The sequence below is a fragment of the Saimiri boliviensis genome, chromosome 8 (assembly GCF_048565385.1).
Source record: "Saimiri boliviensis isolate mSaiBol1 chromosome 8, mSaiBol1.pri, whole genome shotgun sequence".
NCBI classification, from domain to species: Eukaryota; Metazoa; Chordata; class Mammalia; order Primates; family Cebidae; genus Saimiri; species Saimiri boliviensis.
Genome location: NC_133456.1, coordinates 96,372,681 through 96,399,559, shown reverse-complemented (window position 1 = coordinate 96,399,559; position 26,879 = coordinate 96,372,681). Strand labels below are relative to the sequence as shown.

General features: G+C 36.7%; 1 protein-coding gene and 1 pseudogene across 8 annotated transcripts in view; one reads left to right on the top strand and one right to left on the bottom strand.

Annotated features, from left to right (window-relative positions):
- The window catches only part of MYO3A (myosin IIIA), a 235,110-nt gene that overhangs the window by 148,464 nt on the left and 59,767 nt on the right, over positions 1–26,879 (top strand). For all 8 annotated transcript variants that reach the window (XR_012518908.1, XM_074404907.1, XM_074404908.1 and 5 more), the window contains 5 exons: positions 514–724; positions 4,140–4,287; positions 15,415–15,568; positions 17,406–17,494; positions 19,986–20,115. Coding sequence is in view for 7 of the 8 variants with exons in the window: in XM_074404907.1 (XP_074261008.1) it covers positions 514–724; positions 4,140–4,287; positions 15,415–15,568; positions 17,406–17,494; positions 19,986–20,115 (732 nt within the window). In the remaining variant the exon portion in view is untranslated. The remainder of the gene's footprint in view (positions 1–513; positions 725–4,139; positions 4,288–15,414; positions 15,569–17,405; positions 17,495–19,985; positions 20,116–26,879) is intronic.
- Positions 882–1,400, bottom strand: LOC104651799 (transcription factor BTF3 pseudogene; annotated as a pseudogene).

Sequence of the window (26,879 nt, the reverse complement as noted above, 5' to 3'; positions counted from 1 at the left end):
TGTCAACTATAAGTACATGTACTTCAAGGTAAGTTTATGCTCTTTCTGTTATGTACTGCAGAAGGTACTTGAAATACATTTATTGCAGTATGCCCCTGAAATCTAAGTAACCTTCCAATTAATTTCTACATTTTGAAAATGTATATATAATAATGGTATCCAAATTTACCAAATCTATTTATTATGTTTTAAATTATTTAGCATAACTTAGTGAAACTGTTTGACATCACATAAATAGCCACTTGCTTGTGCAGCTATTTCACTCTGCCAGCCAGTGTGATTTGGGTTGTGTCATATTATGCAGTAGCCTAAGTTTAACCAGCAGAGAAAAGTTGAGAAAAACGATCAAGAAGAGACATCGGCCTCATGTTGAATAATACTGTATTTTTACATTACATAATCTTCACACATTAATTCATGTCATTTGAGGCAGGCAGATTAAGACATTTTCATTTTGGGGGAGTGATGTCATTGCCATAATTTCTTCTAACAACGCAACTGTTTGTTTTTCAGCTGCTTCTTTGCTTTGCATTCAGGCAGATGAGCTACAAGAAGCTCTCACCTCCCACTGTGTGGTCACTAGAGGAGAAACAATTATTCGACCCAACACTGTAGAAAAAGCTACCGATGTTAGGGATGCCATGGCTAAAACTTTATATGGACGTCTTTTTAGTTGGATAGTCAATTGCATTAACAGTTTGTTGAAGCATGACTCATTACCAAGGTAAAAATTTTTACAGAAACATTTTTTCCCAAATGTCAGGTGATGTAAATCTATTTTCTAACTGATTGTTTTGTATAGGTCTCTTTCAAGATGTTTCTTTTTTTTTTTCAGGCCCACAATACTTTTTTTTATTATTATTTGTTAATATATGTATATTTTATTGCATTTTAGGTTCTGGGGTGCATGGAAAGAACATGCAGTTTACAAACCAAGGAACAGTGATCCACCCCACAAGATCTGAAACTTCATCATCATCCTCCTCTCTAGTAGCAAGTGGTGCTTTTCCATCCACAGACTGTTTGGGCACAGCTTCAGCCAGTCTCCTTAAACTAGTTGGACTGTCTGCCCCAAGCTGGATTAAGATGCTGGGTGGCACTTCTGTCAGCTGCTTTGTCTCAGCATGGCCTGTAAAGGTGAAAGTGTTCACTGCCAGAGATACCTGCACTTTAGGGTTGTTAAAGTGGATCACTGTTCCTTGATTTGTAAACATATTCACCTCTTCGATACCAGAGATACTGTTTACCCCTAACTTCTTTAAGGAGAACTGAAGTTTTTTATTATCTGCTGTGGCTGTTCTATGAACCACCTTCTTTCTGCAAGCAGTTCCTTTCCCACCAATGCGCACTTGTGCCTGTAGTTTGGCAAGCTTTTCCTGGTTCATGATTGTTTCTTTCATCTTGTCAGCATGGATAAGGGGTCGCGTGGGGGGCTAGGGTTGATTCTCAGGGGGTCTCGGGTGGACCAACTGAGATTAGGCACACATGTGGGGCCAAGATGTTTCTAATTGATAAAATTAAATTATTAAAATGATAGTTTAATCGATCACTTCCTAATAGACCTACCTCATAATGCCACATAACTGTAAAATTTTTAAATTGCTGCAACATAAACTGTAGCAACATGAATAACACAATAGAAAGTGAGTTTTTAAAATGTGATATCTTACTATCAACTAATAGGTTCTTTTAATTAGAAGTTGTACCATGAAGCATATACCACTTTATGCTTATATAAAATGTCAACTCAGCAGTTCTTTGTATTTATTTTGAGGGTTTAAAAGAAACCTTGAAGATAAAGGTAAACTTTCTTTTCATATGTCAACTCTAACTGTAACCCCATTACATCCTCACTGCAACTCTAATGAAATTTGGTTCAGAAATGCACTAGATAAATGTAGTAATAGTAAATGGCAGAGCCAGGATGTAAGTATTATTATCTGACTGTAAGTCTAAAGTATTCCTTCTTAAAGATAATTATAGCTACCATTGACTAAGTGCTCTCTATAGGCAGGCTCGAACATAGATCCAGGTCCTTACATTTGCATCTAAAGCTTTGTTCTGTGATGAATGGCATAATCTTTAGAATTTCGCATGTGGAAGAGCAAGATGGATGCCTACCATAAGATCTCCTCCTTCGCACTTGCTTACTAAGCATAAAAGACCATTATACACATTTCAAGTATGCAATTCATTATTATTTTTTCACTAAAATACATACCACACCATAATACTATGTATAGTCAAAATATCTAAAAGCCATTTTTTCTCCATGTTCTGTGTCTCTCAAAATTGCTTCTGTACCTCCTGGGTACCATCTATACCATTTTCCCATTTTGATGTAATGGTCAAAATGGTTTTTATGTTCTGCTGTGGTCATCTATATTATGTCAAGCATTCATATGAAAATGGAAAAAAATCAGGGATTTTTATTATATGTATATTCCAGAAAATATAGGCAAGATATTTAGTGATTTGGCCTCATTTTGTTAATTATCATCTGCATATTTGGCACTAAATGGAACCTATCCAAAAGGGGGGTCCACTGTAGCCTATGTACTAAATGTACATAGACTAAATATACTAAATGGCAACTTTCCTTTCCATTTACTAATGGAAACCATCCAAATCTTAGATTTTCAGAATTTGAACAGAAAGTTTAAAAACTAAAGGGAGGCCAATTGAAATAATTTAGTTCAACTTTGTCAAGATGTACACTAAGATTTTAAACAGCATATGTTGTATGTTAAGCTTTGCCACTAACTCGTTATGGGATACTGTGCAACTTACTGCATTTGTCTGGGTCTTTCCCTCCTCAGCTGTTAAATAAGGGCATTGAATGACCAGTCAGTGGTCTTAGTTCTTGGGGTGCATTTTGGAGCCTTTTAAGAACATCTTGAAAACTTTCTTTTTCCTTCACTTCAAAATAAAAAATGGATATATTTCTACATGCCGACCAAAATATTGCACACTTAATGATTCCAGACCACTTGAAAGCCATGAACAGATCCTACTTTAAGAATCCCTGAACTAGATCATTTGTAAGGTCCCTCCTGGCTACACTTTTTTATGCAGTGAGTTAAATATTTATCTCTGTGGGATCCTGTGGGGCAAAGAGATTGTAAAAGGATAATAATTTTGATAAAACCAGCGTAAGTATTAACTAGACATCTTGGCTCATACAATAATATGGAATTATTATTCAAAATAAGAACTTTCAGAAATACTTAGATAGCTTTCCTTTTGTCCATCCCAGCACATATTTAAAGTATTCCACGGCCTGAAATTTGAATTCAGTCACTTCTTCCAAATGTAGAGCAGATCCTTCAGCTCACAGTGTGCAGTTGCTGACTGTCATTTCCAAATCACTTCCTTACATAATACTAAGTATAACCCTGGAATACCTAAATGATGAACACATAGAGAAGCTTTTGTACTTTCTTTTTAAATTTACATCACAATAACTCTGCAATGTATCTATTTCTTTGGGGAGGAGTAAACCTTTTGACCAATAGTAGAAAAAAATGTATTTGAAATACTTAATTGTGAAATAGTATTTAATTATATTTTAAAGTATTTAAATATAAAAAGAAATCCCTATGTATTTATCTTTCTCCAGGTTGCCATTTGTTCTATATTTAAAAAATTATAAGTAAATGACCCAAAAGCAAATAACAATTCTTTAAAATAATTAAGATCTTTTAGTAAGATTTTCAAATTATTCTCTTAAAATTAAAGGCTATACTCTTTAACAGAATTTTTGCTTTTCTGGGACAGTTTTTGATAAATATATTTTTGCTGTGCTCTAATCCCTACCCAGGTGGTTCTTGTAATTCCTGACTCACTCAAGCCTGTTACTTTGTTCTTAGGAGAAGAAAAAGTTTCTTTTGTTTCAGTGGATAAGAGTATCCAAGTGGTTCTGTAGTTCAAGGAAAATATTGTTCCATTTTCATATAAAAATCAATATCTGTGATTATCTTTATGTGCTACAGACAGAAACTATTTCAGTGAAGAAAATTTCACTCTAAGAGTATGTCCTTATAGTAGTTTCTTAGCTCAATCACAAATGACAACTCTAAGATTCCCTGTTTTCCATTACCTCTACAGGAAGTAAAATAATGTCTCTTTTTTTCTTCTAGTGAGAATGGTGATGAGCTGAGCATTGGCATTCTTGATATATTTGGCTTTGAAAATTTCAAAAAAAATTCCTTTGAGCAGCTGTGCATTAACATTGCAAATGAACAAATTCAGTATTATTATAATCAACATGTGTTTGCATGGGAACAGGTAAGCCGAAGTACTTACTATAAAGATGCATGCATGTGTATATCATATGCAGACTTGTGCAAATGAAGCAGGACCTTAACAATAGATTTAAAGTCTTAAACATTTCAGAAAGACAAAGAAAATATTTTTCTTATCTCCACAGCTGTAGTAAAAACAAACAAAACAAAAAAAACTGGTGTAAATTTAGTGTGACTTGATATGTGATGTTAAGTGTCCTCCATTGAAAATGGGTACACTCTTCTCCAAAACTTAGAATTCTGAGGCTTTGCAAACAAAGAAATTTCCTTTGAAAATTTAAGTAAATAAATGTGTCTAGCAGTTTTTCTTTCTGTAGACTACATAGGTGAAATTCTGTTTGAAATTTCAATAACCATCTAAAAGCCATTAAACTTCAGAATTCCAGTAGCTAGGCAACAGAACATAAGGTAATGGGTTTGATGCAGATGCCATGAAATGATAATTTTGTCAAGGTACAATGTGTAATTTATGAATCACCTTCAAAAAAATATTCCTCTTTAGAGAAAAATGAGAGACTTACTTGAATCACATTTGACAAACTGTAATACTAAGAATATTAAAATTATTTTATTAAGTCTAAAAGAGTCATATTTAATATCTTCCAGTATGTCATTTATCTTCTTCAAATAATATTATATTGTTTTGCATTTAAATTAGAGGTACATGAACTTCATTTTGTTCAAAATATTTAGGCTTTTAAAAATTTATTTTGGAATTACATTTTGAAAACAGTGGTCACAAAATAAAACATTTAGATTTTGACATTTCTTAAGCCAACAAAAGACATAAATTTAAGACCTTATGTAGTTGTCAGCTCTCTTACCTATCACAGAATGTTCCATCAAATATTCATTCCCTCTTTCTCTCTCCCTTTTTTGTCTCCTTCTCTACCCTTCTCCACTGGTGCCTTCCCATAGCCTAGTTATGTGCAGAAATCTCTATAAAATTTTAAAAACAAACAAAATAAAAAACAAAGCCCTTTTCCACTCTGCTTACCTCTGTAGCATGGTCCTCTCTCTTCCCCTCATAGCCAAGCTCCTTGAAAGCATATTCAGCACTCACTGCATTGCGTGTCTTCCTTCCTCGTCTGGTACACTGAGTCTGGCTCTGACCTCCTCGACTCCCCTGGGATGGCCCTTCCTTGTTTCATCATCCTAGTTCATTTTTGTCTTTCTCACTAGGCTGTAAACTCCTTTAGGTCATATACTGTGTCTTAATTCTTTTTGTCTTTTTAGAGGCTGACTTGTAGCAAGTGCTCAGTAAGTATTAATTAAACTAATGTCACCTTACTTTAATGCTTCACAATACTCACAACATCCATTTGAACCAGAGAACAAAACAAGTAAAACATTTTTGGTTTGGAATCCGATACGATCTATAAAAATTGCCGACTTTGTGGGACCAGCTGCATCCCCAGGCATTGCCCATCTGATGAGTTACTGACTTGTATTGGTAGATCTCTGTTGTTCTTTTGGTGATTGGGTAGACTCTAGTTTTAGCCTTAACCAAGCTACAGATATTTCAGTAATTATTGCTTTTCATGTTTTATAAAATGTTAGTTTACAAATTGATTTTTTAAAATTGAGATAGAATCTCACTCTGTCACCCAGGCTAGAGTGCAGTGGGGCAATGTCAGCTGACTGCAGCCTCTACCTCCCAGACTCAAGCAATCCTCCTGCCTCAGCCTCCCCAGTAGCTGGGACCACAGGCATGCACCACCACACCTGGCTAATTTTTCCATTTTTTCCTGGAGACGGGGTTTCACCATGTAGGCCAGGCTGGTCTTGAACACCTAGGCTCAAGCCATCTACCTGTCTCAGCCTCCCAAAGTTCTGGGATTACAGGTGTGAGCCACCAAGCCCAGCCTACAGGTTGCTTTGATTGCTAGCCTTGAATTTCATTCATGATTCCAATGCTATTAATTCCTTTGTGTATGGCTTGTTACAAAAATTATTCTATAAAGCGCTTTAAAATAATCTTGAGAGGATTTCAAAACAAAAGAACTCAGAATTTCCCCCAACAAAATAAAAAATTCAACTAGAATCCAGAATTATACAAAGCACTTTGAGGAATTAAAACAGTTTCCTGGAGTAACTACCTAGGAATTTCAGGTGCCTGGAGTAACTACCTGGGAATTTCAGGTGCCTGGAGTAACTGCCTGGGAATTTCTGCTTTATAATCTTACGATCCAAACATTGGCCGCTGAGTACAATCAGATTGATGAATGTGTTATCCAGGAGATACAGAATTAGTCAATGACTGTCTTGATTTTAACACATGAATGTACTTGTTTTTTCTTTCTAACTGTCCTGTGAAGGCTGAAAATATAACTGAGAAAAGCTAACTAACTGTATGTATTAGCTATCACAGACAAAGAGCACACTTACACTAATTTCCATAAATGAGAAACTGCTATTAAACCATGAATTAAAGTCATGGTCTACATTTTTTGGTTGAATATAATCACAGATTTGACCTAACTGAGAGCTCCTTAGTTTAATAGAGCCATTATTGCCTATCAGAAAGAAATAGTGTTCTCACTTTCATGAGTCATACAAATGATCTGGCCAGATCTCAGCACAAGCCTTGGGCAGCACCTTTACAGATGAATCACTTCTGTTCCTGCTTAAACCAATAAACATTATTTTTATTGATAGTTTACAGCACTGGAACATAAATAATGGTCTGCTGAAAGTGTTTTCCTATTTAGTCTAATTTCAGTGTATTTGTAATAGACAGTGGGACACTCCAGCAAAGCTGTTTACAAAGGTATTTTGAATATCATTTCCCCATTGCCGTCCATTTAAAAAAGATCAATAAATTACAGTAAAGTATTTTTCATGAAAGAATTTATAATAGAGACCTAATCTATAGCATGCAGAGTAGATAGTTTTATGCTTCCTGGAATTATTTCTAATTGTTTGTATTACTTTTGAAACATTTTCCTAAATCCAGGAATCTCTATTATCCACTCGCTGGTAGCTATACCACCTTTCTCTTCATAACCTACTTTCCTATGGACATTTACTATATGCCTCAGAATCTCTTAATAACAACCTGGAGCATCCAATCTGTATTCCTTTATTTTCCTTATTATTTAGATATTTAGATTGTTAAGAGAGCTTGTGTATAAAAGCATTACTTTTCTATGTGTAAAATATGTAGCTCTTAAAATTTTTCTGGAGTTTGATACTTCATAGTATTTGAAGATTTCACAGTTTCTCAGCACTGGGAGAACAAGAATTCACATTTTTACAGGATATGTATTATCACCATTCTTTTAGAATTTTTGAAAAATAGTTATTTCATTAAAGTGTTATTAAAAATATGTGTATATAGAAAGAGAAAGAATGAAAAATCAAATATGGTAGAGCATTAACAGTTGTGGAATAGCCACCATGTAAAGGGTACATGGGAGTTCCTTGTACTATTTTTAAATTTTTCTGTAAGTTTTAAATTATTTCAAAATGAAAAGTGGCAAAAGTTTTTTTTTTCACTCTAACAAACATAAACATAGTTCATCCAGAGTTCTCTGGTAGCACTCTTACAGAAATCTTACGTTTTCAACCTTTATAATTTTTGTTTGAAAACGGAGGATTTTTGTCAATGGTTAGAGTAAGTAACTTCTCATTGGTTTCTTTCCACCCTGGGTAATGTTTTCATGAATATGTACACCATTTGAGGAGTGGTGAGTAGGAGTTATTTTACTAAAATACAGACTTCAGGGACTATGTGTCCATGTAGCTTCTTTCCTCCTGCAGATGTTCTGTCCACAGTCTTAACCACATTTATTCATTGAGTTTCAAAACATATCCAAGCAGTTGTGCATTCTGAAATATTAGAACTAGAAGAAGCTAAATAGATTATCTATATTTCATTGATTAAAATGACTCCTTCCCCTCAACTGTGATTTGCCCAAGGTTATAGAACAATGAAACGAAACCAGGACCTAAGTAAGGGGCTTCTGACAGCTCTCTGTGGTTTTTCTCATGAACAAACAAATAAGCAAGAACCAGGGATCTAGTAAAGTAATCTCTTATGCAGAAGAAAAAGGTGCTCTTTCCTTCTTTCCTTTCTTTCTAAATAAATAAGAGCACCTTTTTCTTCTGCATAGGGGATTACTTTATTAATCTATTAGATTGCTAATTATTAGATTATCATTATTAAATTATTATTTATTTATTAGATTATTTCTATTAGATTAGGAAGGAGGAAGGACAAGAAGCATAGGGCAGTCTTAATATGAAAAGCCAAGGAATATCAACATAAGGCAGGATAGAGGAAGACAGAAGATCCTGAGGGGCACTGAGGCAGGCAGCAGAGGCTGGCAGGGACTATGACAAGGGGAGACCCCTCACAGGAAGGAATTAGAGCTAGAAGGTGGAACAACTGAAAAGGAGAATACAGCCACAAACAAAGAAATCTCAGATGTGACTTCAGGGTTGGCGTGGAAAGGCAGAGAGCATTTTTGTCATGCCCTAAAAAACAGAAACAATCAGTGCGGTGGCTCACACCTATAATCCCGGGACTTTGGGAGGCCAAGGAGGGTGAATCACCTGAGGTCAGGAGTTCCAGACCAGCCTGGTCAACATAGTGAAACCCCGTCCCTACAAAAAATACAAAATTAGCCAGGTATGGTGGCAGGCATCGAAAACCCCAGCTACTCGGGAGGCTGAGGAAAGAGAATCGCTTGAACCCAGGATCCGGTGGTTGCAGTGAGCCGAGTTTGGGTCCACTCCACTCCAGCCTGGGCAAAAGAGCAAAACTCCATCTCAAAAAATAAAAATAATAGAACAGAAACTCTATCTTTTTTATCTTTAATTCTATTTTCCCCAGCCCTACCTACCCCTAATCACACACAGAGTAGGCACTTCATAAATGTTTGAGGAATTTGAGTATATCATATCCTCTGCAGTGATCTGTACCAAGACAGTACCACACACCTAGGTGAATTGCCAGTGGCATCTCATAAAATAAATTTCATTCTTCCTCCCATGACCTAAAATGGGTAGGACCATAAAAAAGCAGACTAAACTTATAAAAGAGATGCTGATTTATGACTTGATAACAAGAAACAGGAGAATATTGAGGTACATATATACTACATACCAGTTGTTAACATTTCCCTACATTCTGAAATATCTACAACTGTGGAGCAGTGTCAAATGATGAACTTGCCTACCTGAGAGGGCTATGACATTGTTCCCCAAGTGTAAGTTCTGTAAAAGAACTAAGTGTGCCCCAACACTGTATACCAGCCTTTTATAAAAGAAAGATGTCTGAGCCAGAGTCCTCAAATCACTTTGATCGGTGACTTTGGAAGAATCTTCTTAAAACTCAAGACTTGGATAAAACTATCAGAAGGTAGTAGAAAGTGTTCTTCTATTGTAAAATGATGAGGTGGTGTTTATGGGGGAGTAGGGAGTAGGTAGAAGTCTGTTCCAGAACCTGTCTGTTCTTTACTTAATGATGTAGTCTGCCTACTTTGGGAATGTTCGTCTACTGCTATCCAGGTTGGTGCTAAGAAATAAAAACACGCTAAGTACAGACTGGCCAGGCACGGTGGCTCACGCCTGTAATCTCAGCACTTTAGGAGGCCAAGGTGGGCGGGATCACTTGGGGCCAGGACTTTGAGACCAGCCTGGCCAACATGGAGAAACTCCATCTCTACTAAAAATACAAAAATTAGTGGGGCATAGTGGCACGCATCTGTACCCAGCTACTCACGACGCTATGCCATGAAAATCACTTGAACCCAGGAAGCAGAGGTTGCAGTGAGCAGAAATCATATGACTGCACTCCAGCCTGGACCACAGAGTGAGACTCCATCTCAAAAAAAAAGAAAGCCCACACAGTAAGTACAGGTTATTGGTCTGTTGTGTAGTAATGTAGGTGATAAGACTATAAACAAATAAAATCATTTATTGTTGATTCTTAAAGATTTAGATTGTACATGGAAGGGCAATAAATATTCATTTATGTGTGCTAAAATTATTTGTGAACTAGAACTGTAGGTTATTCTGTATTTTTAATTATTCTAGACCTGAATAATTTCAGAACTTCAACTAAGGAAAAAAAGAATTGAAATAGTTCACCATTATGCTAGTCCATCTTCCCAACTAATGCTACCTCACCTAGGTCTTTCAACTGTATTTTTTATTATTAGAGATCTGACTTCTTACAGTGTTCTAGAATTTTGTTAAAAGTCGAATTGTAGCCGGGCGCAGTGGCTCAAGCCTGTAATCCCAGCACTTTGGGAGGCCGAGGCGGGTGGATCACGAGGTCAAGAGATCGAGACCATCCTGGTCAACATGGTGAAACCCCGTCTCTACTAAAAATAAAAATTGGGCATGGTGACACGTGCCTGTAATCCCAGCTACTCAGGAGGCTGAGGCAGGAGAATTGCCTGAACCCAGGAGGCGGAGGTTGCGGTGAGCCGAGATTGCGCCATTGCACTCCAGCCTGGGTAACAAGAGCAAAACTCGGACTCACAAAAATAAAAGAAACCAAAAGTCGAATTGTAAGAAACACTTACAATTACACTTACAAGACTGTAGCTTGTCATATCTCAAGAACCTTCTGATAATAGATTATGTTATGATAATATCATCATCATGATGATACAAGGAAAAATTTGCAAGCTTGGGGCATACATTTTTCTTCAAAATGACATTGCTCATATTATTGAAAGGCGAGAGAAGTCGTACTTCATATGCCACAAAGAGGCAATGCAAGAGCAATAGAAGCAGTGTGAGGAAGCTGACAAGGAAAGGGTCTAGACTCGTGAGCGAGGACGGCAGAAACCACAACTGATACTGCGACTGCTCCTGCCAAGCCAGCCCGCTGAGATCAACACTCAAGAGGATGATTTCTTCAGGAAAGTCACTCAAACACCAGTTTCATGAATGAATTCCTGTGAAATATAGTCACACAGACAAAAGGACACAAAGAAGCAAATGGGAAAGAGACCAGGGAGCAAACATCAACCTGACACCAACGATGTTTTCTAAAAAGTCCTGGAGGCTTTTCTTTCATTTAACTGTCCGATTGCTAGCTTCACAAATCTTCAGCAACATCACAACTGATGCTATAAGAAAGCCTCTGAGTCCAAAAAATGTCATGTTTCTTATTATCTGGTTTCAAAACAATAATACTCCTAATAACAGCCGACAGATATTAAGTATGTAGTATGTGCTAAGCATGTTATCTACTTTATTTTCCCCAAAATCTATCCTCTTAAGGAAATGTTTAAGCAAAGAAATGCAGTTACGACAATGGGCTACCGTACCATTTCCCCCATCAAAAATAGATTAAAATATTTAATGAAAATAGTCATTGCTGGTGAGAATGCAGCAGGTTAGAAGTGTTTATGATTAGAGTGCAGTTTCTGCAAGCTTTCAAAAAATCAATCTACAATTGGACACGGTAATCGCAGCACTTGGGGAGGCCAAGGTGGGGACACGGTTGGGGGGATAATTTGAAGTCAGAAGTTTGAGATCAGCCCAGCCAACATGGAGAAACAACTCTACTGAAAATACAAAAATTAGCCGGGTGTGGTAGTGCATGCCTGTAATCCCAGCTACTCTGGAGGCTGAGGCAAGAGAATCAACTGAACCACAGAGGCAGAGGTTGCGGTGAGCTGAGATCATGCTGCTGCACTCCAGGCTGGGCGACAGACTGTCTCAAAAAAAAAAAAAAAAAAAAATCAATCTACAAGCATGTTTCAGGAGCCTGTAAAATGTTCATACCATGTGATCATCTAATCTATTTTAAGATGTAATAGAAAATACAGAAAAGCTTGATGCACAAACAGGTACCCCAGAGCACTATGTAAAATAATGTAAATCATGGTAGAGTGCATGAGAGTAACCAGTTAACTGTCCAATTGCTAGCTTCACAAATCTTCGGCAACATCACAACTGATGCTATAAGAAAGCCTCTGAGTCCAAAAAATGTCATGTTTCTTATTATCTGGTTTCAAAACAATAGAAATGCTGAATTAGAAAGATGAAGGAAGGTGTCTCTGAAGAGGTGAGACCTAAATGGTGAAAGTGAACCTTCACTGTGTTATTAATGTGTACTGAGTAATCTTTGTGCTTAAATTTGCACCTGATTTACCAGCCATGTGGACACTTGCAGCCTCTCTTAGCCCATGGTGACCACCCTTCCATGCTGCACACATCTGAGATGTTCTGAGGGCTCAGTGTAGTCATCTTCCATCTCTCCTCGAATGGCCCTTTGGCCCTAAACATTTAAGCTTGTTGGTTGTTTAGGCCATAGCTGGAGAGGTACACGTTGTATGGGCTTTCCTGCCACTGTACCATTTCATGACCTGACTCAAAATTAAATGAAAAACAAGGGAGAGACTAGGCTTGGTAGCTCATGTCTGTAATCCCAGCACTTTGGGAGGCTGAGGTAGGAGAATCACCTGAGGTCAGGAATTCAAAACCAGCCTTGCCAACATGGTGAAACCCTGTCTCTACTGAAAATACAAAAATTAGCCAGGCATGGTGGCAGATGCCTATAATCCCAGCTACTTGGGAGGCTGAGGTAGGGGAAATTACTTGAACCTGGGAGGTGGAGGTTGCAGTGAGCTGAAATCACACCACTGTACTCCAACCTGGGTGACAGAGTCAGACTTTGTCTCAAAAAAAAAAAGAAAGAAAAAAAGAAAAACAAGGGAGAAATTTACCCAGGTGTGGGATTTCCTAACATCTAAGTCTTTTGATTTTCTTGAAGAAAATATATATAAAATGATTATTCATCTGTTTTCAAAAGGGAACTCAGACAGTCTGAAGAAAGTGGAAATTATTTGGCTAAGCACTTCAGCTTTAATACAGTTAATAACTTTGCTCACCTTCCGCTTTAAATGTATTTTTAATGTACAGGAAGGGGAGAGCAGAGGACTTTCTGAAGAGATAGGAGCTTTGTTTCTCCACATATGCTTGAAAACAACTAAGCATTTTGGAGTCATAACTGCTATAAAATACATAATTATTTTAGGCATAATTTTGCTGTAAGTATTTCATAAATTCTGAGTAATAGCGTTTTTTTCTTCCTTGGTTTACCTGAAGTCCCTATAACTAACAAGTGTCTTGAAGGGGAGCCCATTGTTTTCCACGCCACTCATCTCTGCTCTGTATGACCCGCTACAAAAACAGTCAGTGGATTTTGACACAGGCAAATAGAAATGACGAATGCATTAGTTTAGACCTTAACCTCATGTACTTTCTATATAAAACAAACAAAAGTTGTTTTGAACTTTGCAGTTGCCATTTAAACTATAATATGCTGTCAGCTTGATGTGTCTAACAGTAAAATAATTCTAGGTCTACTCATTTCTCCCAAGGTTACCTTCAAATACAAAAGCTGTGAAACTTCAAGTCATTGTTTTTGTTTTCTTATACTGGATAAGATAAATGTCTTCCAGGTGCTCCACCTTTGAGACCATCTATTATGCCTCATTTTTATTCATTAGATTTCATTTTATTTAAAAATATACACTTACTTTTCCTGGTGACACCTTTGAAATGAAATTTCAGCTTCATAAGGCCCCTACCATAGTGATTAAAAGTTCTGACTTATCAAAATGTCCCACCTGCCACTGGCTACATTGCAGACGTTCCCAGAAATTTTTTTCTCTTCACTATTGTAGTACATCATACATCATAGTTATCCATTGTATGTTACTTTGCATTATTACTCAAATTATACTTTAAATCTGTGGGGGACCCGGAGCTCTTTTGAAACTTCTCTGTCACTCAGTACCTTAGGTATTCAATGAATATATTTAATGAATTAAAGAATATATTAAAATAAAAATGAAAATGGTCTGTAATTTAAACATGGGAATGGCACAGAGTGTTCCACCTGAGTCAGTGATTGTTTCATACACTTACCCAGGAATGGATGCTTATCACCTGAGAAGCAGTGACTCCCCCACATGCAAGCATAGCTGCATGTGTACTCTGTTTGACAGACTTCAGCGCTGGGCTGGGGACAGTGTGAAGGCAGAGTCATAGAAGCAAACGGGACACAAGACTTCGTGCCCCTTTTGTTAAGTAGATCATAGGTACCTATGCTGTGCTCGTACCTCAACCCTACAGTAATTATCTGTACTTCATTGCATCTATTTTACACATCTTACATTACACTGTACTAAATAGTAAATCATTATTAATATACCATGTATTTTTACTTTGTGAAATGGGGTTTGTTGCCCCCACTTAATAGATTAGAAATGGACTTTTATAGAGTGCGGAAATTCCAAAGGATTATGTGGCTAGTTAAGTGGCAGAGCCCAGAGATGAACCTATGTGTCCTTGGTTCTGAATCCACTGGTTGTTTCTAAAACCTTCTGCCATCTAATAACTATGCAAATGTCTAGAATTATGACTGAAAAGTTATATAAATGTGCTTGAGAGATTCAGCTAGGGAAGTATAGCTTTAAGATATACCTAGTTAAATATTCTGTAAAGTCTGGAACATAATTTTGTTACTTTTCATTAACAACATATTTTCCTACATCTTGAAAACTTAAGATGTCCATAATTTAGTATGGAGACTAGAGGTCCTTTTATTACTACCCTGAGTATAATCAGTTCTGACTTTAAGCAACAAGCAGTTCTGTGGAGAGAAAGATAAAATGGTACTGTCAGTTTAAGAACAAGGTCAGTCCGGATGCAGCAGTTCATGCCTGTAATCCCAGCACTTTGGGAGACCAGGCAGATCACTTGAGGTCAGGAGTTCAAGACCAGCCTGGCCAACATGGTGAAACCCCATCTCTACTAAAAATATAAAAATTAGCCGAGCGTGGTGGTGGACACCTGTAATCCTAGCTACTTGGGAAGCTGAGGTAGGAGAATTGCTTGGACCTGGGAGGCAGAGGTTGCAGTGAACCAAGATTGCACCATTGCACTCTAGCCTGGGTAACAGAGTGAGATTTCATCTAAAAAAAAAAAAAAAAAAAAAAAAAAAAAAAAAGCAAGGTCAAAGGCAAAGGGAACAGTTTATTTTAATATGTGTAAAGTAAAATTTTAGGTAATTACTAACAAGCTATATATTATTCACAGTTTTAAGTGGTTTTGTCTGTATCATGACCTATTATAGAATGAATACCTAAACGAAGATGTGGATGCTAGAGTTATTGAATACGAGGATAACCGGCCCCTTTTAGATATGTTTCTGCAAAAGCCAATGGGTTTACTTTCCCTACTTGATGAAGAAAGTAGATTTCCCAAGGCCACTGACCAGACTCTTGTAGGTGAGTTTTCAGTCCAGTGTGTCTGCATGGTTTTATGAATACAGTCATGTCATTCTGAATGATTTTTTAAGTGGCTTTAAATAATCTGGGAGAAAATTGCTGTCACAAAGCCTGCATATTTGACTTTAAAGAAGAGCCTTTGGATTTTATACCTGGATCAGTGCATGTTTATGATAGGGTAAAATATTTAGTGATAAATTAAGCAAGCTTAAATGTTGGACTTCTCCTTATTTTATGGTGAAGCCCAACCATAGAATTACAGGTTATAAATAACCCTAGAAATTTTCCAGCCCAAAATTAGAAATTGGTGAGCAAGGCAGAAGGACAGCTCTGGAATTGAAAAGAGATAGTTAACAGGTAGGAAATAAATTAATCTGTGATGACCTGTTCTGTTCATTTATTTAATAGAGGCAAATCACTTCAAATACCTTTAATAACCTCTGCATTACAGCACATTAATAAATGTTCATGATAATAATCCTAAGTCATCAAAGTAAGATTAAATGTTTTCATTTTTTGTGTTTGAGAAGGCAAACATGTGTATTATGCTTTTTTTAAAATCACCATCCAAGCTGGTTAAAATGAAAATGTTTTACTCCTTAAATAAAAAAAAGAAGAAAACTTCAGATTTTTCAGATATCAGAAAAAATTGTTTTTAAATGTGGAGCATCATATTCCCTGATGATAGGAATATTTTTTCTGTATAAAAAATACTTGCAGAAAATGTGGATTCACATCTTTCTGTCATTTACTTTTGTGACATGCAGAGCCTGTTTCTTACCGTTAGGCCTGTGATGTTCCTTCCTTCTGACCCACTGATTGACTTAATCTCTTCTCTAATGGAACAACACCAGCTGGAAAAGAAATTGACCCCAAAGTGTTGGGGGAAATCATTTCATAACAGTCACTTTATCAAATAATCCTTCTAGAACAAGTTCTTTGAAGGTAGTAAAATTGTTATAGAAATTCAGCTGCCTTTAAGATAATGTTATATTCTCATGTAATCAGTAATAATTTATAGCTCTGCACGCAGAAAGAAGAGCGAAAACAACAGATTTTTAGGCTCACGGCTTAGCATCAAACTGTGCTTTACAAACCTCTTCGGTCAGTCTCAAGTAGTTCCCTTCCTCTGTACTAGTGGTTCTCAAAACGTGGTCCCCCACCAGGAACATCAGCATCACCTGAGAACTTGTTAGAAACGCAAATTCTTGGATCCCACACCAAACCTACTGAGTCAGAAATTCTGGTGTTGGAGCCCAGCAACCCGTGTTATAACAAACCTTCAGCCGGGTGCAGTGGCCCAGACCTGTAATCCCAGCACTTTGGGAGGCCAAGGCAGGTGGATCACCTGAGGTCAGGAGTTTGAGATCAGCCTGGCCTATATGGCAAAACTTCGTCTCTACTTAAAAAATAAAAAAAAAATATCTGGATGTGATGTCAGGTGCACAGCTACTCAGGAGGTTAAGGCAGGAGAATTGCTTGAACCTAGGAGGCAGAGGTTGCAGTAAGCCAAGATCGTGCCACTGCACTAGCCTGGGCAACAAGAGCAAAACCATCTCAAACAAAAACAAAAACAAAAAAACCCTTGAGGTGACTCTGATGCATGCCATGGCTTGAGGACTAATGCCCTAAATCATAAGGTAATGGTAGAAATTAATAATCTTGAGTTTTACTTTACCATATTTAGTTCTATTCCAAATCTGCATGTATTAGTTATGTAAAATTTTCTGTCTTTGTTCACTGCACCTTGTCCTTTTTATGGTAAATGATTCTTAAAATATATTTTGAGGATCTCATATGTGCTTGCTTGATATTTGAGTTCAGTATTTTTCTACAGAAAAATTTGAAGGTAACCTGAAATCACAATACTTCTGGAGACCTAAAAGAATGGAACTTAGTTTTGGAATTCACCATTATGCAGGAAAGGTAAGCACTCTTAAGAATTACAACTGGGTTTCTCCTTAGCCTTTTAATGAATAATAGGATGGACATCAAAATGACAGCCCAAAATATTTATAGATGATGATAATGTCAAAACTGTCCGCTTCTGCCCCCACTGGCCCTAATTCTGCCCTCTAATGTCCCGTAACCCATCCTGTCCTTTGCCAGTCACTCACTATGGAGGCCAAACCCATGCCAGGACACACACTTCTAGCCTCTATGCTGAAGAGGCTAAAAGAAAAGTCTTTCTCTTTGTTTAACCATCATAAAGTTATAGTTTTTCTAGAGGAATTATTTTTAAGTAACTTAAAAAAAAAAAAAAAAAAAAAAGAAAAGACACAAGACTGAAAGAATCCTTGGGTGAGATTAGTTGGTAATGGTTACCTATTTTTTTCCTTTTTTTAACAATGCCTGAGGACCTTTGCCTTTTTCAGACTTTAGATGATTCTCTCTACTGCACTGTTTGTTCCTCCTCCCTTTCAAGAAGAGAAGGTGCCAGGCTGGTGGTATAGTCAGATAACTGAGCTAAGCCAGATGGATGGATTATGATGTAGTTAAAGAAATGTCTCTACATTGACAGAAACACATTCCCACACCAGAGTGAACCTCAGATATGTTGTCCTAGACCCAGAGGATGCTTCCTTTCCTTCCTTCTACAGAGAATGACAGTCACAATGATGTCATAAATATGGGAGGACAAAAAGGATATTCAAATCAAGAAAGAATGTATCAAATGAGAAATACATAAAAATAAGGTTACATAGAACTTTAAGCATTTTAGAGTACTTGGCAACCTCCATATGTCTGTCAACATTCCACTGACTTCCATCATTTTAAAAGTATACCTTAAATCATTATAGTTATAGCCTAATGATTCTTAGCATGTCATTTTCCAAATAAAACCTGTTTTAAACATCCATTAAGAATTGCATGTACCTGTAGTCCCAGCTACTTGGGAGGCTGAGACTGGAGAATTGCTTGAACTCGGGTGGCAGAGGTTGTAGTGAGCTGAGATCGTGCCACTGCACTCCAGCCTGGGCAACAGAGAAAGACTGTCTCAAAAAAAAAAAAAAAAAAAAAAAAAAAAAAAAAAAAAAAAGAATTGCCTATGATCATTTTATTCTAGTTGTTTTTAACCATCTATTAGTGTGATTCAGCTGCCATAGCAAAAATATCACAAGCTGCATGGCTTAAACAACATAAATGTATTTTTTACAGCTTTGGAGGCTGATAGTTCAAGGTGCTCTCAGCAGAGTTAGCATATGGGAGGCCTCTCTTCCTGGCTTGAAGATGGCTGCCTTCTCAAGGTGTCCTCACATGGCCTTTGCTATGTGAGCATAGGGAGTGGGGAGAGATATCTCTAGTTCCTCTTCCTGCTCTTATAGGAGCACAAGTCTTATTGGAGTAGGGTCCTACTCTGATACCTTATTTAGCATTAATTACCTCCATAAAGGCCCCGTCTCCAAATATAGTCACAGTGAAAGTTTACATCTTCAACATCTGAATTTGGAAGAACACAATTTGACCCATAACAAATACTATACCGACTCATTCCACAAAAATCTTCGGATTACACTGATCTTTAAAAAGTCATAAAATTTGCCAAGCATGGTGGCTCAGGCCTGTAACCCTAGCACTTTGGGAGGCTGAGGTGGGAGGATCACTGGAGCTTAAGAGTTCAAGACTAGCCTGGGTAACATAACAAGATCTGATCTCTAAAAACTATTTTTAAGTAATAACATTATTTAGAAGTCCCAGAAACACAAAAAGCCACAGTGTATTTAGATCACACTACTGCTGAGATAAAAATTCATCATGGCCAATCCAGGCCAGGCACAGTGGCTCACGCCTGTAATCCCCATACTTTGGGAGGCTGAGGCGGGCGGATCACAAGTCAAGAGATCAACATACTGGCCAACACAGTGAGACCCCATCTCTACTAAAAATACAAAAATATTAGCCAGGCTTGGTGGCACATGCCTGTGGTCCCAGCTATTCGGGAGGCTAAGGCAGAAGAATCACTTGAACCCAGGAGGCAGAGGTTGCAGTGAGCTGAGATTGTGCAACTGCACTCCAGACTCTGTCTCAAAAAAAAAAAAAAAATCTATCATGGCCAATTCAATACAGGTGAATCAATTATCATAGAAACAGAAATGACTTTGTGGCTCAGTATGCTCCCTTTATGCTGCTCCATCCCTCCAAATAGAGAAAAGAAACACACCAAATTCCCAATATAATAAATGCGAGGAATCAAACCTCTTTGGTCACTTCAACCCACATAAAATCAGTGAGACACAGCTGACAAGGGACTACCTTTGTAAATGCTTGTATCCCTGTTGTTCTACATACAGTAAGCTTATAATGAGTATCTGTTGATGATGATGATGATGATGATGATGATGATGATGATGGTGAGGAGGAGGAGGAGAACAATGACACTGATTGTGATAATTATGATAGCATACTTTGTCAACAGGTCCTCTATAATGCAAGTGGGTTCTTAGCTAAAAACAGAGATACTCTTCCAACTGACATTGTGCTACTTTTGAGGTCATCTGACAACAGTGTAATTCGGCAACTAGTCAACCATCCTCTGACAAAAACAGGTAAGGCAATTGTCCTTACCTGCAAGTTTCCTCAAGCCCATTCAAATAGTTTCTATCTCTGTGCTTTTCATGAATCTCATTCTTAATTTTTCATGTGAGTTTGTTTTTGGCTCACTAAATGTTCATTTGTTAATATCCTCTGCCCCAGATCATCTGAAGAAAATATAAAAATGAATATAAACAAGCTAGTATTTCATTAAAGAAAAGTGTTTACAGCACTCACTCGGAAAATATGGTGGTATTCTTAGCTACTCACTGCAAGAGTATACTAACTTCCAGAGTTCATAATTACCTGTGCAAATCAGGAGTGGGCAGCTTTGGAATGATTCTTTGAGGTGCTAGGAGAGTTTAATCAATAGGAGAGTTTGGTGAACTCTCCTATTGATTAAAAATGGATGTGTCTTTGTTCCACCCAACCATAATACATCCTTGCATTTGCTGTAAGTAGAAAAAATATAGTTTGGGTTGTTTTTCCTTACTGGAGTTTAAAATTGTTCTCTGAATTTCTTTTTTCATAGTTTTACTTAGGTATAACTGAAATACAAGAAACAGCACACATTTAAACATTAAAATTTGAAGAGTGTTTGACATATATAAGCACCTGTAAAACTATCACCATGACTAATAGTGAATGTGCTCATCACCCACACGTGATGTTTCCTCATGACCCTTTAAAATCCTTTCCTCCACTTCTCCTTGTCCCATCCAGTTATTCTAGCACCATTTGTTGAAGAGATTATTCCCCCCACCCCAACTGAATTCCTTTGACACTCCTTGAAAAATCAGTCGACTAATAAATAGGTCTATTTCTGGACCCTTTATTGTGTCATTGATATTTCTCTGTCTTTAGGCTAATGCCATACTTCTTGACTACTGTAGATTTCTATAAAGTCCTGAAATCAGGCAGTATAACTTATACTAACTCTGTTCTTATTCAGGCTTGTTTAGGTCATTATCATTTGTTTGCTTTTCCATACAAGTTTTAGAATGAGCTTGTCAATTTCTACCAAAACTCTTGGTTGGGTTTTGATTGGGATGCATTGAAACTATAGATCAGTAATGGGAGAATTGGTATCTTTCCAATATTAAATCTTCTAATCAGCACAGTATAACTCTCCACTTATTTAAGTCTTCCTTAATTTCTCAGAAGTATTTTGTAGTTTTCAGTGTACAAGTTTTGTACATCCTTTGTCAAATTATCTGCTAGTGTATCACATTATGTGACTATAAATGATCATTTTTAACTGAAATTCTGTTTTTTGCCAGTATGTGAAAGTCTAATTGATTTTTGTATATTGATTTTTTTCCCCAGCAACCTTGCTAAACCTTTTTTTTGTTAATTCCAAAGGATTTTCTGCACAGATGATCATGTCATCTGTGAAGAAAGGATTTTGCCCTTTCTTTTCCAATATTCCTTTTGACTTCTTTCTCCTTGGTTGCACTGGCTAGAATCACCAATGCAGTCTCTGGTGTTGAATACAGAACAGGTTGCAAGAATGAATATTCTTGCCTTTTTCCTCATCTTGGGGTAAAAGTAGTTAGTCTTTCACCACTGAATATAATATTAACTGTAGATTTTTCCGTAGATGCCCTTTATCAGGCGAGAAGTTACTTTTTAGCCCTAATTTGCTGAGTTTTCTTCAGGCATGCATGTTGTATTTTGTTAAATGCTTTTTCCACATCTATTGAATAGATTATTCTTATTTTTTAATTTTTTATCTTTTTTTAAATTGACAGCTAAAATTGTATTTATTGTGTACAATGTGATGTTTTGAAGTATATGTACATTGTAGAATAATGAAATCCAGCTAATTAACATGGACATTACTGTATGTAATTATTTGTGGTGAGAACGCGTAAAATGTACTCTCTTCACAATTTTCAAGTATGTAATACATTGCTATTAACTATAGTTACCATGTTATACAATAGATCTCTTGAACTTAGTTATCCTACCTAGCTGAAACTTTTTAGGCTTTGACCAACATCTCCCCAAACCACTTCCTCCCACAGTAATCAACCCAACTCCTAGTAACCACTATTCCACTCTCTAGCTGTATGAAATCAGCTTTTTTAGATTCCACAAATTCCATCCAGCATTCATCTTTTTGTGACTGGCTAATTTCACTTATGGTATCCTTCAGGTTCAACCATGTTGAGCAGTATTTGTGTGTGTGCGTGTGTGTGTGTGTGTCTGTGTGTGTGTATACATTTTCTTTATCCAATCATCCATTGATGGACACCTAGGTTGATCATATCTTAGCTGCTATGAACAATGCTGCATCTGTTAAATGGTGAGTCACTGATTTTGTAATCATTCTTGGGAAAAGCCTCAAATGGTCATGATGCATTATACTTTATATATATTAATGAATTCAGTTTGCAAACTTTTTTTTTTCTTAAGCTATTCTCCTGCTTCAGCCTCCCCAGTAGCCAGCTGGGATTACAGGTGTGTGCTACCATGCCCAGCTAATTTTTTTTTTTAATTTGTTGGCCCTATTTCATTATATCCCTAATAGTACAGAGTTTCAACATAAATGTTCTTATTTTGTTAATTGTATTATCAAAATTTTATTACTCTTGAGTTTCTCTGATTAACTAGTGAGGTTAAAGTTTTCAAATATTTATCAGTCGTGCTTTTTTCTTTTGTGAATGCCTTTTTTTATTTATCTTTTTAAAAAATTTGTTCCTATCAAGCAGTCTATTTATTAAGAATAACCACTTTTTTTTTAAAGAATAATAAGAAAAACAATAAAGAAGAGGAAGAAAGAAAGAGAAAGAGGGAGAGAGAATGGGGGTATTGCTTTGTTGCCCGGGCTAGAATGCAGTCTAAATATGGGTATGCCTATAATTGTCCTTAATAATGGAGACATGAAAGAAAATGAGGGAAGAGAATAACAAACAAGGAGCCAACCAACATTTCGTTTAAACTTCTTTTTTTTTTTTTTTTTTTTTTTGAGACGGAGTTTCGCTCTTGTTACCCAGGCTGGAGTGCAATGGCGCGATCTCGGCTCACCGCAACCTCCGCCTCCTGGGTTCAGGCAATTCTCCTGCCTCAGCCTCCTGAGTAGCTGGGATTACAGGCACGCGCCACCGTGCCCAGCTAATTCTTTGTATTTTTAGTAGAGACGGGGTTTCACCATGTTGACCAGGATGGTCTCAATCTCTTGACCTCGTGATCCACCCACCTTGGCCTCCCAAAGTGCTGGGATTACAGGCTTGAGCCACCGCGCCCAGCCTCATTTAAACTTCTAAGTTGATATGATGTGGTACTTATAAGAGTGTATATTTTGTGTAAAGCGGAGAGTTCTATAAATGTTAGTTACATTTACTTGTTCCAGATCTGAGTTCAAGTCCTGGATATCGTTGTTAATTTTCTGTCGCATTGATCTGTCTAATATTAATGTTGAAGTCTCCCACTATTATTATGTGGGAGTCTAAGTCTCTTTATAAGTCTTGTATGTCTGGGTATTCCTGTATTGAGTGCATATATATTTAGGATCTTTAGTTCTTCTTGTTTTTGCGTTGATTCTTTTATCATTATATAATGTCCTTCTTTGCTTCTTTTGATCTTTGTTGCTTTAAATACTATTTTATCAGAGGCAAAAATTGTAACTTCTGCTTTTTATTTATTTATTTTTGCTCTCTGGTTGGTTGGTAAATCTTTCTCCATCCCTTGTTTTGAGTCTTTGTGAATCCTTGAATGTGAGATGGGTCTGGATGCAGCATACCGATGGGTTTTAGTTTTTTGTCCAAATTGCCTGTCTGTCTTTGAATTGGGGAATTTAGTCAATTTAAATTTAGAATTAATAATGATATATGTGAGTTTAATACTGTCATTTAATATTAGCTGGCTATTTTGCCCATTAGTTGATATAAATTCTTCATTATATTGATGTTCTTTACTTTTTGGTATTTTTTAGAAAGGCTGATACTGTTTGTTCCTTTCTATGTGTAGTGGTTCTTTCAGAAGCTCTTGTAAAGCAGGCCTGGTGGTGATGAATTCTCTGAGTGCTTGCTTGTTCACAAAAAACTTTATTTTTCCTTCACTTATGAAGCTTAGTTTGGCTGGATGTGAAATTCTTGGTTGAAAGTTCTTCTCTTTAAGGATGTTGAATATTGGTCCCCACTCTCTTCTGGCTTGTAGGGTTTCTGCTGAGAGATCTGCTGTTAAGTCTGATAGGCTTCCCTTTGTGGGTAACCTGACCTTTCTCTCTGGCTGCCCTTAGTATTTTCTCCTTCATTTCAACCCTGGTGAATCTGACGATTATGTGTCTTGGAGTTGCTCTTCTTGAGGAATATCTTTGTGGTGTTCTCTGTATTACCTGGAGTTGAATATTATCCTGCCTTACTAGGTTGGGAAAATTTTCCTGAATAATGTCCTGAAGCGTATTTTCCAGCTTGGATTCATTCTCTTCGTCACATTCAGGTACACCTATCAAGCGTAGATTAGGTCTTTTCACATAGTCCCATATTTCTTGGAGACTTTGCTCGCTCCTTTTTATCCTTTTTTCTCTAATCTTGTCTTCTAGTTTTATTTCATTGAGTTGGTCTTCGACCTCTGATATCCTTTCTTCTGCTTGATCAATTCGGCTCTTAAAACTTGTGCATACTTCACATAGTTCTCGTATTGTGTTTTTCAGCTCCATCAATTTGCTTATTTTCCTCTCTAAATTTTGTATTCTTGTTGACATTTCGTCAAACCTTTTTTCAAAGTTCTTAGTTTCTTTAGATTGTGTTAGAACAAGTTCTTTTAATTCACAGAAGTTTCTTCTTATCCATTTTGAAGCCTGCTTCTGTAATTGGAACACACTCGTTCTCCATAAAGCCTTGTTCCGTTGCTGATGAGGAACTGTGATCCCCTGCTGAGGGAGAGGCATTCTGATCTTGGGTATTCTCAGCCTTTTTTGACTGTTTTCTTCCCTTCCTTGTAGATTTATCCATCTGTGGTCTTTGTATTTACCGTCTTTGTAATTGGGTTTCCGAGTGGACGTCCAACTTATTGATTCTCAGTGCTGAAATCTGAGCAACCCACTGTGCCGACTCAATCAGCGGCGTTAAGATTGATGGTGCTTTTCTGACTCTGCACCAAGAACCGACGCTCCGAGGCGCCGGCAAAACCGCCTCGCCTGTCACAAGAGTCGCGCTGGCGACCCGTGGGGCTCCTCCGCTGGGTATCTCCTGGTGCGTGAGCAACAAGAATTCATGTGACGGTGTGGCGTCCTCTCGTTCTTTGTGCTTTTACTGGGAGCTACAGTCCCGAGCTGCTAGTGATCAGCCATCTTCTGCAAACATTTTTTAAGAATGTTTGCATCTATGTTTATGAGTAATGTTGCATTGTAGTTTTATTACCCTTTTTTTGTGATTTCGGAATCAGAGTAATGCTGGCCTCATAGAATGAATTGAGAAGTATTGCCCTTTTCTTCAGTTTTCAGGATTAGTAGAATGAGTATTATTTCTTCCTAAATTGACTTGTAGAATTCCCAGTGAAGCCAACTGGACCAGAAGAATTTTTCGTGAGGTTTTCAACTACAAATTCATTTTGTTTAATAAATATAAAGCCATTTGAGTTATCTAATTTTTGAATGAGCTTTAGTAGATTGTGTCTTTTAAGAACTTTATTTCATCAACATAGTCAAATTTATTGACACAAAGTTGATTATTAATATTTTCTTATCCTTTTAATATCTCTAGATCCCAAAGTTATATCAACTCTCTCATAACTGACATTGTGTCTTCTCTCATTTTATTCTTGATGGATTTCCTAGAAATGTATTAATTTTATTGATCATCTCAAAGAACCCGCTTATGGCTTCATTGATTATTGTTTTTTTTTTTTCCTATTTCATTCTCTTTTTCTTTCTCTTTTATCTTTATTGTTTTCTTTTTCTACTTACTTTATTTTGTTTTCTTTTTTAATTTCTAAGGTAAAAACTTAGATCATTGATTTAAGAAGACATTTCTTGTTTTCTAATATTGGCACTTATATGGGTTATTTATAAGAGTTTATAAGGTTTCCAAATATGGTGAGATTTTCCTAATGTTATTTATGGACTTCAAATTTAACTTTATAGTCTTCAGAGAGCATACTTTGTATTATTTAATCCATTTAACTTTATTGAGATATGTTTTAAGACCCATAATAATGTCTTACGTTATTTTTGTTTGCACTTGAAAATATGTTTATTCTGCTTGTTGTTGGATGAAGTGTTCTATAAATGTCAATTAGGTCCACTTGAAAGTATCAGTCATGTCTTCTGTATTCTTACTGTTTTCTCTCTCCTGGTTCTATCAATTACTGAGAGAAGGGTTTTTAAATATTTGGCTATAAGTGTAAATTTGTCTATTTTTTTATTTTTTCAGTTTTTGCTCATGTATTTTTAAGCTATATTATTAGGTACATAAACATTTTAAATTGTTATGTCTCCTTGACAGATTGACTCCTTTGTTATTATGTAATGACCCTTTTCATCCTTGACAGTATTGTTTATTCTGAAATCTACTTTGCCTGACATTAATATAGAGACTCCAGCTTCTTTATGATTAATGGCTGAATGGAGTATGTTTTTCCGTACTCTTAATTTCAACTTATTTTTGTTCTTTATATTCAAAGTAGGGTTTTTCTAAACAGCACATAGTTGGGTCTTGTTTTCTTTTTTTTTTTTAATCCAGTCTGACAATCTCTGCCTTTCAGTTGTAATGATGAGACTATTTACATTTAATGTGATTAGTAATATGGTTGGATTTGACTCTTATGATCTTGC